This window comes from Pteropus medius, unplaced genomic scaffold (assembly GCF_902729225.1).
Source record: "Pteropus medius unplaced genomic scaffold, Ma_sr-lr_union100, whole genome shotgun sequence".
In the NCBI taxonomy this organism is placed as follows: Eukaryota; Metazoa; Chordata; class Mammalia; order Chiroptera; family Pteropodidae; genus Pteropus; species Pteropus medius.
This window is the reverse complement of record NW_024350327.1, coordinates 526,515-539,659: the sequence shown is the minus strand read 5'-3', so window position 1 is coordinate 539,659 and position 13,145 is coordinate 526,515. Positions and strand designations below refer to the sequence as shown.

Below are 13,145 nucleotides of genomic sequence, written 5' to 3'. Positions count from 1 at the left end.
TGATAAATCTCCTTTCTCTCTTTGAGAACATTACATAAAATGTTTAAATCATGATTTATTGACTTAATCTTGTCTCAGTTTCCAAACAAAGTCTGGCCACTGTTTTAATTGTTGGCCTTTGATGCAGGCACACTGGTCACTATTTGCCTCTGTTCCTGATCATGCTTTCTGGCACTCTCCTGGAGTTTCTCCGCCTCTTGGCAGTAATCTGATTTGATTAAAGAGTAGCTTCCTCTGCAAGCATCAATCTGGAACACTATCTAAACTCCCACATTTGGGTTTCCAGCCTTGGTTCTCCCCAGAGAATCCAGAGAACCAGGATAATCAGGCTGGGCCTCCTAAGAAGAAAGAGAGAGGAAAAAGTCCCCAGAATTCCTCTCCCACCCCCTCCCCCGCCACCGCACCCTGCATCACTCACCCCTACTCTTGCTAAGAAGTCTCACACTTTCATTCCTTGCTGTGCCAGACAAGCAAACTTCCTGCTCTCTAAGGATTTTGTGAGTCAATGCCAACTGCCTCTTTTTTTTACCCTGGAAAGGGGACCCTGATTTTCACAGCCTGGTGATATATTTATATTTCTTTGAAGCTTGATTGTGAGCTCGGGGTTTTTCAAGATAAAGGTATTTAATTTCCTTGGAATTCACCGACTATTTTTTTTGTCTAGCAATTGTTCTGTAAAGCCTTTGGCAATCCAATCCTTTTGAATTGGAATGCTTGCATCTGTGAATGGTTAGCTATATATATCTATATATCTATCTCTCTATATATATACATTATACATATAAATATATGTATGTATATGTATAATGTATACATGAGTTGAGCGAGAAAATAAATAGACAAGTGTTTTGGAAAAGAAAAAGAAAAAAATAAAACAGCTTGGAATGAAGCTTGCTTCTTCCATAATTCTCCAGTCTTCCATATGATCTGCCATTTCATTTTTAAGCTGTGAATAAAGGTAGATAGATGGTCACTGGGCTATAGGCAGGGAAAGAAATAGGAAAAGAAGACGCAAAGGGGTAATGCTGTGGTTCTCACCGGAGCCACGTAAGACCTGGCAAAAAGACTCAAGATTGGTGGTATCATCCCAATGTTAAGATTCTTCTCTGGAATTTGGAAATGATGCTTGAACTGTAACATTGGATTAGAAGTGGGATAGCAAACTCGCTTCTTTGAAATTTCTTGTATTTTAATAGGATAACAAAATAGAAAAGAATTATGTTAGGCACCACACATTGTCTTGTACTTTCTAACTAAAACCAAGTGCTTATAGCCACTCTTACTTTCAGGTTTCCCAAAACAGGACCCCTCTCATAGTTTCCCTTCACCTCTATCCTTTTTACCTGTTCCATATTTTTCTCCTTCCTTTAGGCATATGTGAAAGCTAACTGATTCAAATTAAAGAGAGAAAGATCACATGAAAGCAGCTTTAAAAAGCAAATTAAAACAACTGCTCTGTTCGATTTGAGACATGAGGAAAAAAAATGTTCCTGTGGCTCCATTCTTGGCAACTATTTGAAGACTTAAACGAAGAGATATTTTGGGTCATGTTGGTCCTGTTCTTCTGTCACAGGAGGGATTCTCTTGAGCAATGAGTTATATTCTGTAAGTCTGATGGCTAATTTCCCAGCGAGAAACCAAGCAATGGTGCCTCTCATTCCAGGAGAGTGTTTCTCTTTGGCTTGAAGGAGGTCACATGGACCTTCGCTTGGCCAGGAAGCCTTTCAGCCCATCTCAGTAATGTTTCTTTGGGCTTCGGCCATGGCAGAAATTAAACTAGCACTAGCTGTTATTAAACTAGCACTAGCTGTTATGGCTAGGATATGAGCAGAATACCTGGCTCTCACGGTAATTTGTACATCTCCCAGACAGCCCCTCTTGGACATCACTGCTTATTAATACAACTCACCCTCTTGTTCCAAAGGATGATCACAGAGAGGCAAGTTAACATTGGCTGATTGACAGAACCCTAGCATCTTCTGAAGCACTGGGACCTGAGTTTATTATCCCTTCCACGGTTTATTATCCCTTTTCATCTGCTTGGTTCTCTTCTCCATGCCAGGGAACATTTGGCCCCCAAATGCAAATTGGATTTTGTTCACTCCTTTCCATTTTCCCTGGGAGCCTGAACTTTCTGTCTGTCTCCCCTTTCCATCCATCCTGAACTCTGCTATCAGTTTAGTCTTCCTAAATCTCTGGAATGGGGAATAATTTCCAAAGCCAACCACTCTGTAAAAATGATAACAGTTTTTCTATAAATGTACCTAATTTCTTCCCCAAATTCCTATTTGATTGCCCCAAACATAGAGAATTCTCAGTCATTTCAGTTTTAAATTTAGTTAAGCGCAACGTTTCTCTGCTTTCCCTTCAGCCCAGGATGTTTTTCAAGTCTAGGCTGGAAAGGAAATTATGTGTCATGGCATGGGGGTGGGGTTAGGTATCTGGTCTTAATGCTGGATTCCACTTAGATTTCCAATATTCTTATCTGGAGCCCAGGAAAATGCAGACCTATTACTGGGCACTCCCCACCCTCATCCCCAGGTACCATCTCTCATGCCCTAAATCCACCAGGACACGATTCATATTTCTGAAGCTTGACAAGCTCCAGAAGCAAGCAAAAATCTTATATCTGTTGGAATCCCCAACTAATCTAAGAGTCATATCCAATACTCTCCACTTCTGAGCAGGGCACAAGTCTTCTTTTCAGGGATTCACCACCTTCACGTGTCCTTTCTGACTCAGAAACTCTCTGCCCCAGCCAGGGCATCCTTTTAGTAACTGGTTTTCAGACAAGGTAGCCTGCCTTTTCTATTATTTTTTCACTGTCTGTCTTCTAGTGTCAACTTTATGCCAACCTTCCTTAAAGTATTAGTCTTCTGTATTCTAAAATACTTTTCCAGCAAATCGAACATCTTGACTTCTAAGAACATTGTTTCGGATATTATTCATACGACTTCTTTTAGACTGAAAGCCAATTTGACTCTCTATTTTTCCTGAGGCAACAACTGTCCCATGGGACCATGAATGCCACTAAGAGCTCAGAATTCTATCCCACAACACCTGCTTTCATCATGCCACATCTCACCCCAGACAGAACCTTTGAAGTCTGTAGCCAATACCCTCAAACCTGGTCCAGTATGGTGTTAATGTGCCAAAGCATATGCAAAACTCTGGGATGTTTATAGGGCATCTTCTTGGGATGCTGATTTTACTTCCAATTTAGGTGCAAAGACATTTTTACATTAAATAAACATGCCTATATTATGTTGTGAGATGCAAAATTCACATGTTTTTAGGACAAAACAGTACAAGCATGGTGGGCTGCTTTAGATTATGTTGCTAGATACTAAGAGTGCATGCTTGGTCTCCTCTGCTATTAATCCCTTCCATGAGAAAGTCTGAGACATATTGGTTTGAAGTCCAAATGTCTTTACTCAGTTTTTAATGCCCTCTTAGCTCCGATCTCATTCTACTTACCCAAACCAATTTCTGAGTATAACAACTATGCTCCATAGCATCCTAAAACACTGACTCTTGATAAATGCTTCAAGGTCCAGGCCAAACATCTCTGTAAAGCCCTCCCTGACTTTTGCTCAGAATTAATCACTTCTTCCTCTGGGCTTCATAACACTTTATAGCTCTATTAAAGCAGTCCCGTAGTGCAACCATTATAAAGACTATTTGTGCCACTCTCTAGGTTCTAAACCTCTTTAGGGCAGGGCCATGTCTTACTCCTTTTCATCATCTTAGAGTCTAGCACAGTGCCTGATGTTCACAGTGTTTGTTAGATGCAATGGGGACTATGTAAATACTTTCTATGCCAAAACCTGGGGTGTCAGCGTTACTGTGTGGGAGGAAATCAGACATAGAATGAGGGTGGAAATGGTACCAGGCTGAAGGTCCTTGAGAAGCTTGCTCATTCATTTATTCATTATTTATCCTTTCACTAAATACTGATGTCAGCTAATATGCTGGTCACTGGGATACAAAAATAAATAAGACACAATCCCTGTCCTTGAGTTCCTCATAGTTCATGAGAGACAGATATCAAAAGACACAAAAATAAATGCCCTAAGTGTTGATTTTAGAAGAGCTATCTAGCCTTCAGGAGAACAGGATGGATAGGTACACTTGTGGCTGGTGGATACTATTTAGACCTCTCATTGTGGCTTATTGTTCCTTTAGGACTAGATTTTAGAATAAAATTAGCACTCGTTTCCTTTCTGCCAGGCACTGTGCTGAGTGTTTAACATGATTTAATACCTTCAATATTCATAATAGCCCCGGAAGGTGGCATTATTATTATTACCTCTATTTTCCACCGAAGGAGACTAAGGCTCAAGGACCTTTTGTATATATATGTCTATGGAGTGTTCACTCTCTCTCTCTCTCTCTCTCTCTCTCTCTCTCTCTCTCTCTCTCTCTCTCTCTCTCTCTATATATATATATATATATATATATATATATATATATATATATATATATATATATATCTGTCTATGGAGTATCTATGGAGTGGAGTCCATTCGACCCAGTGCCCATGATCTTGAATTCTCTCAAAATTGCCTCAGGGAGGAGAACCATACTAGTGGCTCTCAGCAGAACAAACAGGTATACACGGGGTAAAAGTTTGAAGAACTCCATTCTTGGAGAGTAGCAGATAGGGAAGATAAAAGGAATCCATTGGATTTTAAATGACATCTAAAATGGGAGAGAGATGATCTAGATCAAGGTCCGTTGAGTGAAAACTGTAAGGTACTCAGATCCTATGTCATCATCTCTGTGTGTTTGCCAATTTTACTATTCACCAACTGTTTCTCTACAGAATTAGCAGCATATATAAATAAACACAAATAAGTATATAAGTGCATAAAAGGGAAGGACTTGTTGCTGGGTTTAGCAGTCAGGGATGAAAGGGAAACTGGAGAGATGAGATCAACTCAGTAGTGACTCTCCAGGGTAAACCAGTTCCAAGAGATCAAACAGGATCAGGTTTACAAAGGAAAAGAAAGCTGGGGAAAGGAGGAGAGGAGGGAGGCTTGAAGCTAGCTTGAGCTGGCAGCTTGGTGGGAACCAAAGTAGACCTGTGGGGTTTCCTACACCACTCTGAGGCTCTGAGTCCTTGCTCTAGGATACCTCCTGCTTTGCTCCAGCCTCTGTCATCTGCATCAGTTGGCTATTCAGGATCAGGAACAACTGGATCGTGTGGAGAGCTGTGGGGGTAAAGGCTACTCAGGAAAGTAATTACAAGCACAGTTTCATTAGTCACTTTAGCATGGACCAGGAGAATGCAGTAATTGGTAGCTTTGCTAGCTATTAGTCAGTAGCTTTAATCACACATCCCACATTTACTGAGTATCTATTATGTGCAAGGCTCTGGGGTGGGGGGAGGCTAGGGACATAGAAGCAATGAGACTGGGTCCATGTCTAAAGTACCATTATCCAGGCAGAGAATACCAAGAAATGTGATGTAGTATGTTAAGTGCCCTGTCCAAAGTCAAAGACAGCACCTGACCTACTGTGAGACAGTGAGAGATAGAGGGAACCAAGGGCTTCCTGGGAGACTGATACTAAGACATTCGTCAGAAGAAGGATTCAAGGTCCTTTGCTTTTAGTCCCAGGTACACTTTTCCATTTCTGCTTTAGAGTGCTCCAAATCAACAGCCAATACTGTTTCCCTCATCTCCTTGGTAAAATCGCACCCTTTCCCACCACTCTCAAGTTCATTATCACAGAACAACATTAACATATATTAACTTATTAATAATATCATTTTATTTTGACTATTCCAGGCCTGGTCAGATTTAGATTGTTTTCAATCCATGTGTCTTTTTATGGGGAGGGGCTTATGAAGGAGCATTTTGCTACCTATACCTTCCCTAGTATAAACTCTCCAGGCAGCCTACCTCTTTTCATGGGAATCTTTTTCTGCTCCATGTGCACCACCTGCAGTCCCTGTGCACAGCCCTGCCCACTGCATTAATTTCTGTCTCCACACTTTTCCTCAAGGTGCTTATTATCTGCAGCACCCTCTCTCCACCCTCCCTGCCTATTTAGGACATTTCTCCTGCTTCCCTCATCCATCAAAAGAAGGATCTAGGGTCTTTTCTATCCAAAAATAGAATTTCATTCTATTCAATCCACAAAAGTTTCCTGGTACTTTTCTCTGTACCTTCCCCATCCTTTTTTTGGTCTGAGTTACCGTCCTCCACACTTGACCTTTGGGGAATGGAGAACCAAGAAATGTGTGGCCTCACTGGGTTCCTGCGATGAGAAGGGCAGCATTTCCTCTAAATTACAAAGGGTCGGCCCACATAGGTCCATATTCCTGAGACCTCTCCTTCCCGGATGGAAATCCATGCTTAGAAACACAAAGTCACTCATTCACTGTCTCATCATGGAGAATTATTCATGAGCAGGGAGGGAAGCACATAGTATTATTAATTTTACTCCTCAGCTACCCGCTTAGAGGAGAACATAGTAAATTTGTTGCATATTTTAGCAAGGCAACAGTGGAGTATTAGGGCGATCTATATGATTTATTGTCCAAAACAGAGTATTTTGAGAATGAAGAGGGCTCTAAAAAGAGCTAACAGGCATTAACTGATCTGTAACAGATGTAATACAGGACCACCCTGGGCAAGCCAGGATATGTTTTCCCTCTGTAGAAAATCCTGGGTGCTCAGGGACATTCAACAACACCTGTCAGTGTCTGCTTTTTTGTCAGCCTGATTTAATATTCATTCATTCATTCATTCATTTATTCATTCATTCAATAAAATATCCATGTTCCACGCCCTAAGGACAAGCCTGTGAAGAAGACGAACTCTGACTTCGTGAAAATTGACATTTTGGTAGAGGAGGTGGGAATAAACAAATAAATGAATGGAAAATATAATATCAGATAGTGGTGAGGTTGGAAAGAAAAATAAAGCAGGAGTCGGGTAATGGGGAACGATGCATGGGGTGGGGAGGGAAGATCTCTTTGAGGGAGCTTCCTTAAGGAGGCCAGGAAGAGGCCCTGAGGTGTCAGCAGCCTGAGATTTGGGGAACAGAAAGAAAAGGGCAAAGTTGAGGAAGGAACAGAATAGGTAGGGGTCTGAGGTTCCAGAAAGCTTGAATTTAATTCTGAGTGTTATGGGAAACCATTGGAAGGCTTGTGCAGGGGAATGATGCAATCTTATTTGCATCTTAAAAAGAATCACTCTGGCTACTGGTGGAGAATACACTGTAGAGGGATAAGAATAGGAAAAAGGGAACTAGGCTATTCAATTGTACAGTCATGAGATAACGAGGCATGAGCCAGGGTGTAAGTGGTGGTGCTGGGGGTAAGAGGTGGCTGGATTCAGGAGACATGGTGGAGGCAATCTCTAGCACTTGTGAACCAGGTGAACATTGGGTATCTACAATACGCCAGGACCCTGAGATAGGACTGACACCCAGCAAGTCCCAGCATAGCCTTAAGTTCCTTCCAAGTCTTGTTCCTTCCAAGTCTTGTTCTCAGTGTCCTAGAAGTCACTAGCTGAAATTTGGATACCAAAAACAAGCTGCTTTGGTCTTCTATGGTAGGAAGGGGAAGGCCCTGAACATCCTTACCTTTGGCTCTGTGATCTTCTTCCTTGGGGCACTTCCCCCCTTCCCACCATTTGCGCTTCAGAATTTCCAGGCGGTTGTTCTCCTGCAGCTGGAGAATGGCCAGATCAAATTCATCCCGGAAAACTGAGCCTGTGGGGTCACAGGAGAGCCCAGAACACAGGATGTTAGTGCCCTCTGATGTATCACTTTACTTCCTTTCGAGGGAAACCTCCTCACTACTCTGCCCCCTTCACCTCAGGGGATGAGTGTTAGATGTAGCAACTGGGGTCAGGGTAGGGGTCTCTGTAGGAACACTGCTCTCTACTATGCTGTCTGAGGACTCTTAGTGGAGAAGAGGGATTCTGGCTTCATGCAGGGCCCTCAGGCATTTCTACTTTCCTTCTCTTCATGCTGATCGGCATGTTTATCCCCTGGCCAAGACCCCAGTATGGGTGAAGTGACTGCTTTCCAGGTGGCGCCCTGCCTTCCCACCTGGGTGCCACCACTTTCTATCCATTAACTGACATACAAGAAGCTGGTTGCAAAGCTTCCCATCCGGGAGGCCAAGAAGGGAAATATGTGACAAAAACCTCAGTTGGGCAGTTGTTTATTTTCTACTTTATTTAAATTAACTTCTCAGGCATTTTTAACTCTCACTACATTATACCAAATAGTTGTTTACCCTGAGAAGCCACCAATGAGAGGGGGAGAGAGAGAGGAGGAGGGAGGAGAGAGAGAAGAGAGAGAGAGAGAGAAGAGAGAGAGGAGAGGAGAGGAGAAAAGCGCAGAGTGTGATGGGGAGCTCCTCACTCTTTCCATGTGGAGAATCCAGTCACCAGGCATCCTGCCCTCATAGCTGCCTGCCTTGGCCCCTAGACCCATGGTCCCAGTCATCACCCAGCTCACACTGCTCCTCCCTCCCTCCTCAGACAGAAAGCTTCTGTTCAGTACAATTTTTTTTTTTTTAATTTTCTAATGGAATCCATTGGTCAAGGAGCTTTGGTTCTGGAATTTGGTTTTAATCACAAAAACAGGCTTAACTGAAACTGTGGAAAGCTCAATGCTCCAGCTAGTCTCAGATCTGAGATCATTAAGAAAAAGCTTCCAAGAGGCTAGAAATCAACTAAACTGCCCAGTTTTCTTGCCCAAGCTCTGTGAAGGCTTGATGTGGACAGATATCCCAGGGGGAAAAAGGCTATGGTAAAAAAATTCAAGCAGAAGCTTGGAACAAGTGGATTAGTGCTCTCAAATTCCCATGTGCATAGGAATTACCTAGGGATTTTGTTGACCTGTAGACTGATTCAATGGGTCTGCATTTCTAATAAGCTCCAAGGGGATGCCCTGCTGCTGGGCCATGGACTGCACTTTGACAGGCAAGGAACTAGATAAGCTCCCAGGTCTTTTTGGATTCTGACAGCCATGACTCTACAAATAGAGTCTTCCTTACTATAGGTACAACTATGCCTGGGCATGCAAACCCCAAGCCTGCAGTACCAAATATGTCTTTGTAACCGATTTGGGTAAACATCAACAGTACCTCATGAATAGGAGATACTTAATACACATCTGCAGTGAATGGCTATATGAACTAACAGAAGATGTTAGGTGGTAGACTAAAGAATATTCCAGTTTTGGAGACAACTGTCCAGCCCAATAAGGCATTTCAAGTAGTTTTCAAATCATTTTCAAGCCAACCTCAATAGCCTACCAGAAGTCCCATGAAAGGATTATTCTGCATATTCCACGTTTGTTTATTTAGTTCCTAAACCACCTGACTGATTTTCCATCACACTCTTTGTTCTGTTTCTCTTAATTTTCCTAAATCCACCAACATTGCTTGTTCTGTAGTTATCCCCTTAACCTACAGCTTAAGAATGACACACATGCTTGAATTTCCTGGACATAACCTCAGTTGAACCTAAATTCTATCATATCAGTGGACTGTGAAATGCTCTTTCCAGCCTGATGTGAGAACCTGAACTAGTCCACAGCTTACTTCCTGCCTATCCTGTTCTGTCCAGCTGGTAGGACCCACTGACAACATAGTCTGGTGAGCTAAGTGCTAAATTTAGAGACAGGCATCCTAGGCTCAAGCCCAGTTTGTTTCTCTACTTGTTCTGTGACCTAGAACAAGTAATTTAGAAGCTCTGAATCTTAGTTCTATCTTCTCGAATGGAAGGACCTTGAAAGTGGGATGATCAAGTAAGATAGCACATGTGAAAATAGAATTATGTCATATACAGAATAAATGCATTTCTCTCCTTGTTTCTTTGGTTATTAAAGAAAATTTCTAGAGTCAATCTGCTTTATGTCAACTCTCTATTGGTTTGTTCCATGAAAACTTTTGAAGTATATTTGAGTTAAATTTGGTTTATTGCTAGATTATTATCATTTTGTGGTTCACTCCACCATCTTGAAATAAAATGTTAGCCAATACATCTCTCCAAGAGGCCTATAATCTGCAATATTAATGAGCATCAATAAAATTTAATGGTAAGTGAAGAGTATGCAAGTTTGTGATTGTCTTGAGTGAGGCCTCCAGTTTAGAGTTTACAGAGTTCAAGGATGAACCATACTAACACCTATGTTCATTGGTTTGATTTCTGATCAGTCTTTAAGAAGTCATCTGCTTTTCTCATATGACATAGGTAACTATGAGAAAGATGGAGAGGGCACCAATGTTCCCCAAAACAGGCTAAGTAAGAGACACTGTGGCAAGTTACCTGACAAGATTATTAAATTTAACCTTCTCAATAATCCTATGGGGTAGGTATTAGAAACCTAATTTTACAAATGAGATAACAGATTCAGAGAGCTTAAATATCCTAAACAAGGTCCCACAGCCAGTAACCAGGATGCATTCCCAGTTCTGCCTGACTTCAAATTAATGTTCTTCACACTTCACAGGTCTAAGTGAAGCCTATAATTTATAGAGCTCTGAGTTAGATAAAAATCAAAAGAAGTGATGTGTAAGATAACAGCAAAAATGTACATACTACATATCAATTTCCCCACATGATCTGGTGGCCTCACTTCCTGCTTCTTCCTCTGCTGCCTTCTATGAGGACAGCCTTGTATGAAGTCAGCCCTATACAACATGGCTCTCAGTGGTGTGTTGGGAAGAGTACATATCTAAATCACTTGGGGAACATTTTTGGATCCCCTCCACAATCACAACAAGCAGCTAAAAGTATTCCCCCTCACCTTCTGGAAGAGGTACTGTCAGCAGCGGAAGGCCCAAAGCACAAATATCCTTTAGAAAGTATAGCTTGGACACCTTTCTGGAAGCCAAACATCTCTACCTTCTTACAACAAACCAGATGGCACACAGTCAGCAAGCTAAATACCAGAGCTTTACCACCCATTCTCAATTATGTACCCTGATTTAGAGTAGGTACATCAGTGAGAGCCACAAATGATTTGAAAGCCATCTCATACAATCACGTCAGCCCTACTTTGTAGTAAAACTTTCACCAGGGACGCTAATAGCAAAATTAATTCATTTGAGTTTCACCATCTTTTCCTCTTCCTTTCTACTGCTAATAGAGATATTATTAATAGACAGAGAAATGGCCAAAGGGCAGAAAGCAGCAGAGGGGAAAACAAAAGGCCTAAAGAATCCACCAAGGGCATCAACAGGCCCTTTAATATTAACCAACTAATAACTAATCAATTAACCCTTCAATAATTAAAGAATGAGAACTGATCACTGATTAGTGGAAGTATGTGGGTTTGCTTCTTTTTTTTTTTTTTAACCTCAACAATGCCTGCCTAAAGTCCCTTTTAAACTGGTTCTAGAAACAAAGGTTGTTGAGTTCACTGCTGCATTCAGTGGTTCTAGCTACTCTGATTCTGCCTGCGTGAAGCTACCCAAGGAGGCTATTGCTCTGCATACCGACTGGCATGCCAATTCCATAGCCCTTGGTGTCCAGTAGGCCCCCAATCTGAGTGAGGTTACAGTTTCTCTGCCGGTAATACTCATTCATGGTGGACTCCAGAAGGAAGGCATAGTTGGAATTCAACACCCTGGCAATTCCCTCTTCCGTGCTCTTCACAAACACACTTGGCTGCTTGGAATACATGTAATTCCACATGCGTTGGTAGGTCTGATAGCGAGAATTCTGGGAAAAGAACACAAGGATTGGGAAAAGAGAAAAGGAAATGTTGTTTTAAAAAGGAAGGGAATCAAAGTGGGCCTTAAGATTCTGGCCTTTCTACTGCTCAACATCCCCATTATATTCAAAAACCTTTCCCCTTTCCATTATCTCTCAACTATCACTGCATAATGCCTTTGATACCTTTCATAGAAGGTCAAAGAAGGAAAGGATCCTAAGGCACTGTGACTTCTGCCTGATGGTTTGATGATATTTTTCTTTATCTACACTAGCAAGTTCTTTCATTGCCAACTCCCGTGTTCCGAAGAATGGAAATTCTGGTTGTGTCTTTTATTGTCCTTCAGATTGGGGGCAGTGAACTCAGGTTCATTCAGGACTTTTAAAGACACACCATCTGCAGGAACAATACCAGCTCTTTTCTATCAACCCTAAACTAATAATCAGTCAAATAATAACAAATAATAACAAGAATAAGAGAATTTGAGGAGTCTATCCAAATCCTGTGTTTGCATGATGCTATCACCGGTCCCTGTGCCAACAGGAACTGAGACTTGTATGGAAAACAGAAAACTGAAGGCTTCGGACTTGTTTCATGTGAAAATGAACTTCTTGGGTAGTAAGTTGGTTAGATACCTATTAACTCTAGGAGTAATCTGCTTCCCTAAGATTCTGCAGCAAGTGAAAACTACTTCTCTGTCCAGTCCAGCTCTGTCGGCCTTGGTGATCAATCTCTTGTTCTGTCAGCCAGCACATCACTGTGGCAGGGCCTTCTCCTGAGCCTTGCAAGGGAACCTCAAAATAGCCATTAGGGTCCTGATCTGAGACCTATCTAGTATAGAATCAACAAAACCAGTTCATCTTAACCTAGTATTCCTTACACGTTGGTCATTTGTGTATTAGTCTAAACTTAGAAAATTTAACTTAGAAAAAAATTTAAATATATATGTTAGCCTCATCCTATGCAGTAATTTAAGTACAGATTAGATTTACCAAATATATTTTTTTAATACTCATTAAAATAAATATAAAACTATTGCAATTAAAAAAAGCAGTTCTGCCAGAGAGCATTTGATATCTTGCTCCTATGTTGTCAGTTGTTGTCAGATGAACTTCTATAAAAATTCTCTACAGGTTTGGACATTTCTTACAATGACATTTACTTGATGTAGTCCTCAGGATTCCCACCCAGGACCACCCTGAAGACCTGGACCTGCTACTAGATACAAGCAAGGGCCCATGGTGCCCCAATGGCTCCCCGCTTTGCATCAGGTGAATTAGGGTCAACTTCTCTTGGAATTCTGGAGCTCTTTTCTTTAAGTAGCAGGCCATGACTTTGCGCTGTTCTTAGAAAGTCCTTGAGGTAGGTAAGGGTTGAGATAACCCAGGGAAAGGGGGAAAAATGGATTGCTGCTTTAATTTTGGCTTTTTAATTGGATTGCTTACTGAAAGTCTAAA

At 41.5% G+C, this 13,145-nt stretch overlaps 1 protein-coding gene across 5 annotated transcripts in view; it reads right to left on the bottom strand.

Annotated features, from left to right (window-relative positions):
• GRIK4 (glutamate ionotropic receptor kainate type subunit 4) overlaps window positions 1-13,145 on the bottom strand; it is a 450,925-nt gene that overhangs the window by 10,424 nt on the left and 427,356 nt on the right. For all 5 annotated transcript variants that reach the window (XM_039839626.1, XM_039839628.1, XM_039839627.1 and 2 more), the window contains 2 exons: window positions 11,471-11,696; window positions 7,597-7,725 (listed from right to left, as the gene is read on the bottom strand). In XM_039839626.1, the coding sequence (XP_039695560.1) occupies window positions 7,597-7,725; window positions 11,471-11,696 (355 nt within the window). The remainder of the gene's footprint in view (window positions 1-7,596; window positions 7,726-11,470; window positions 11,697-13,145) is intronic.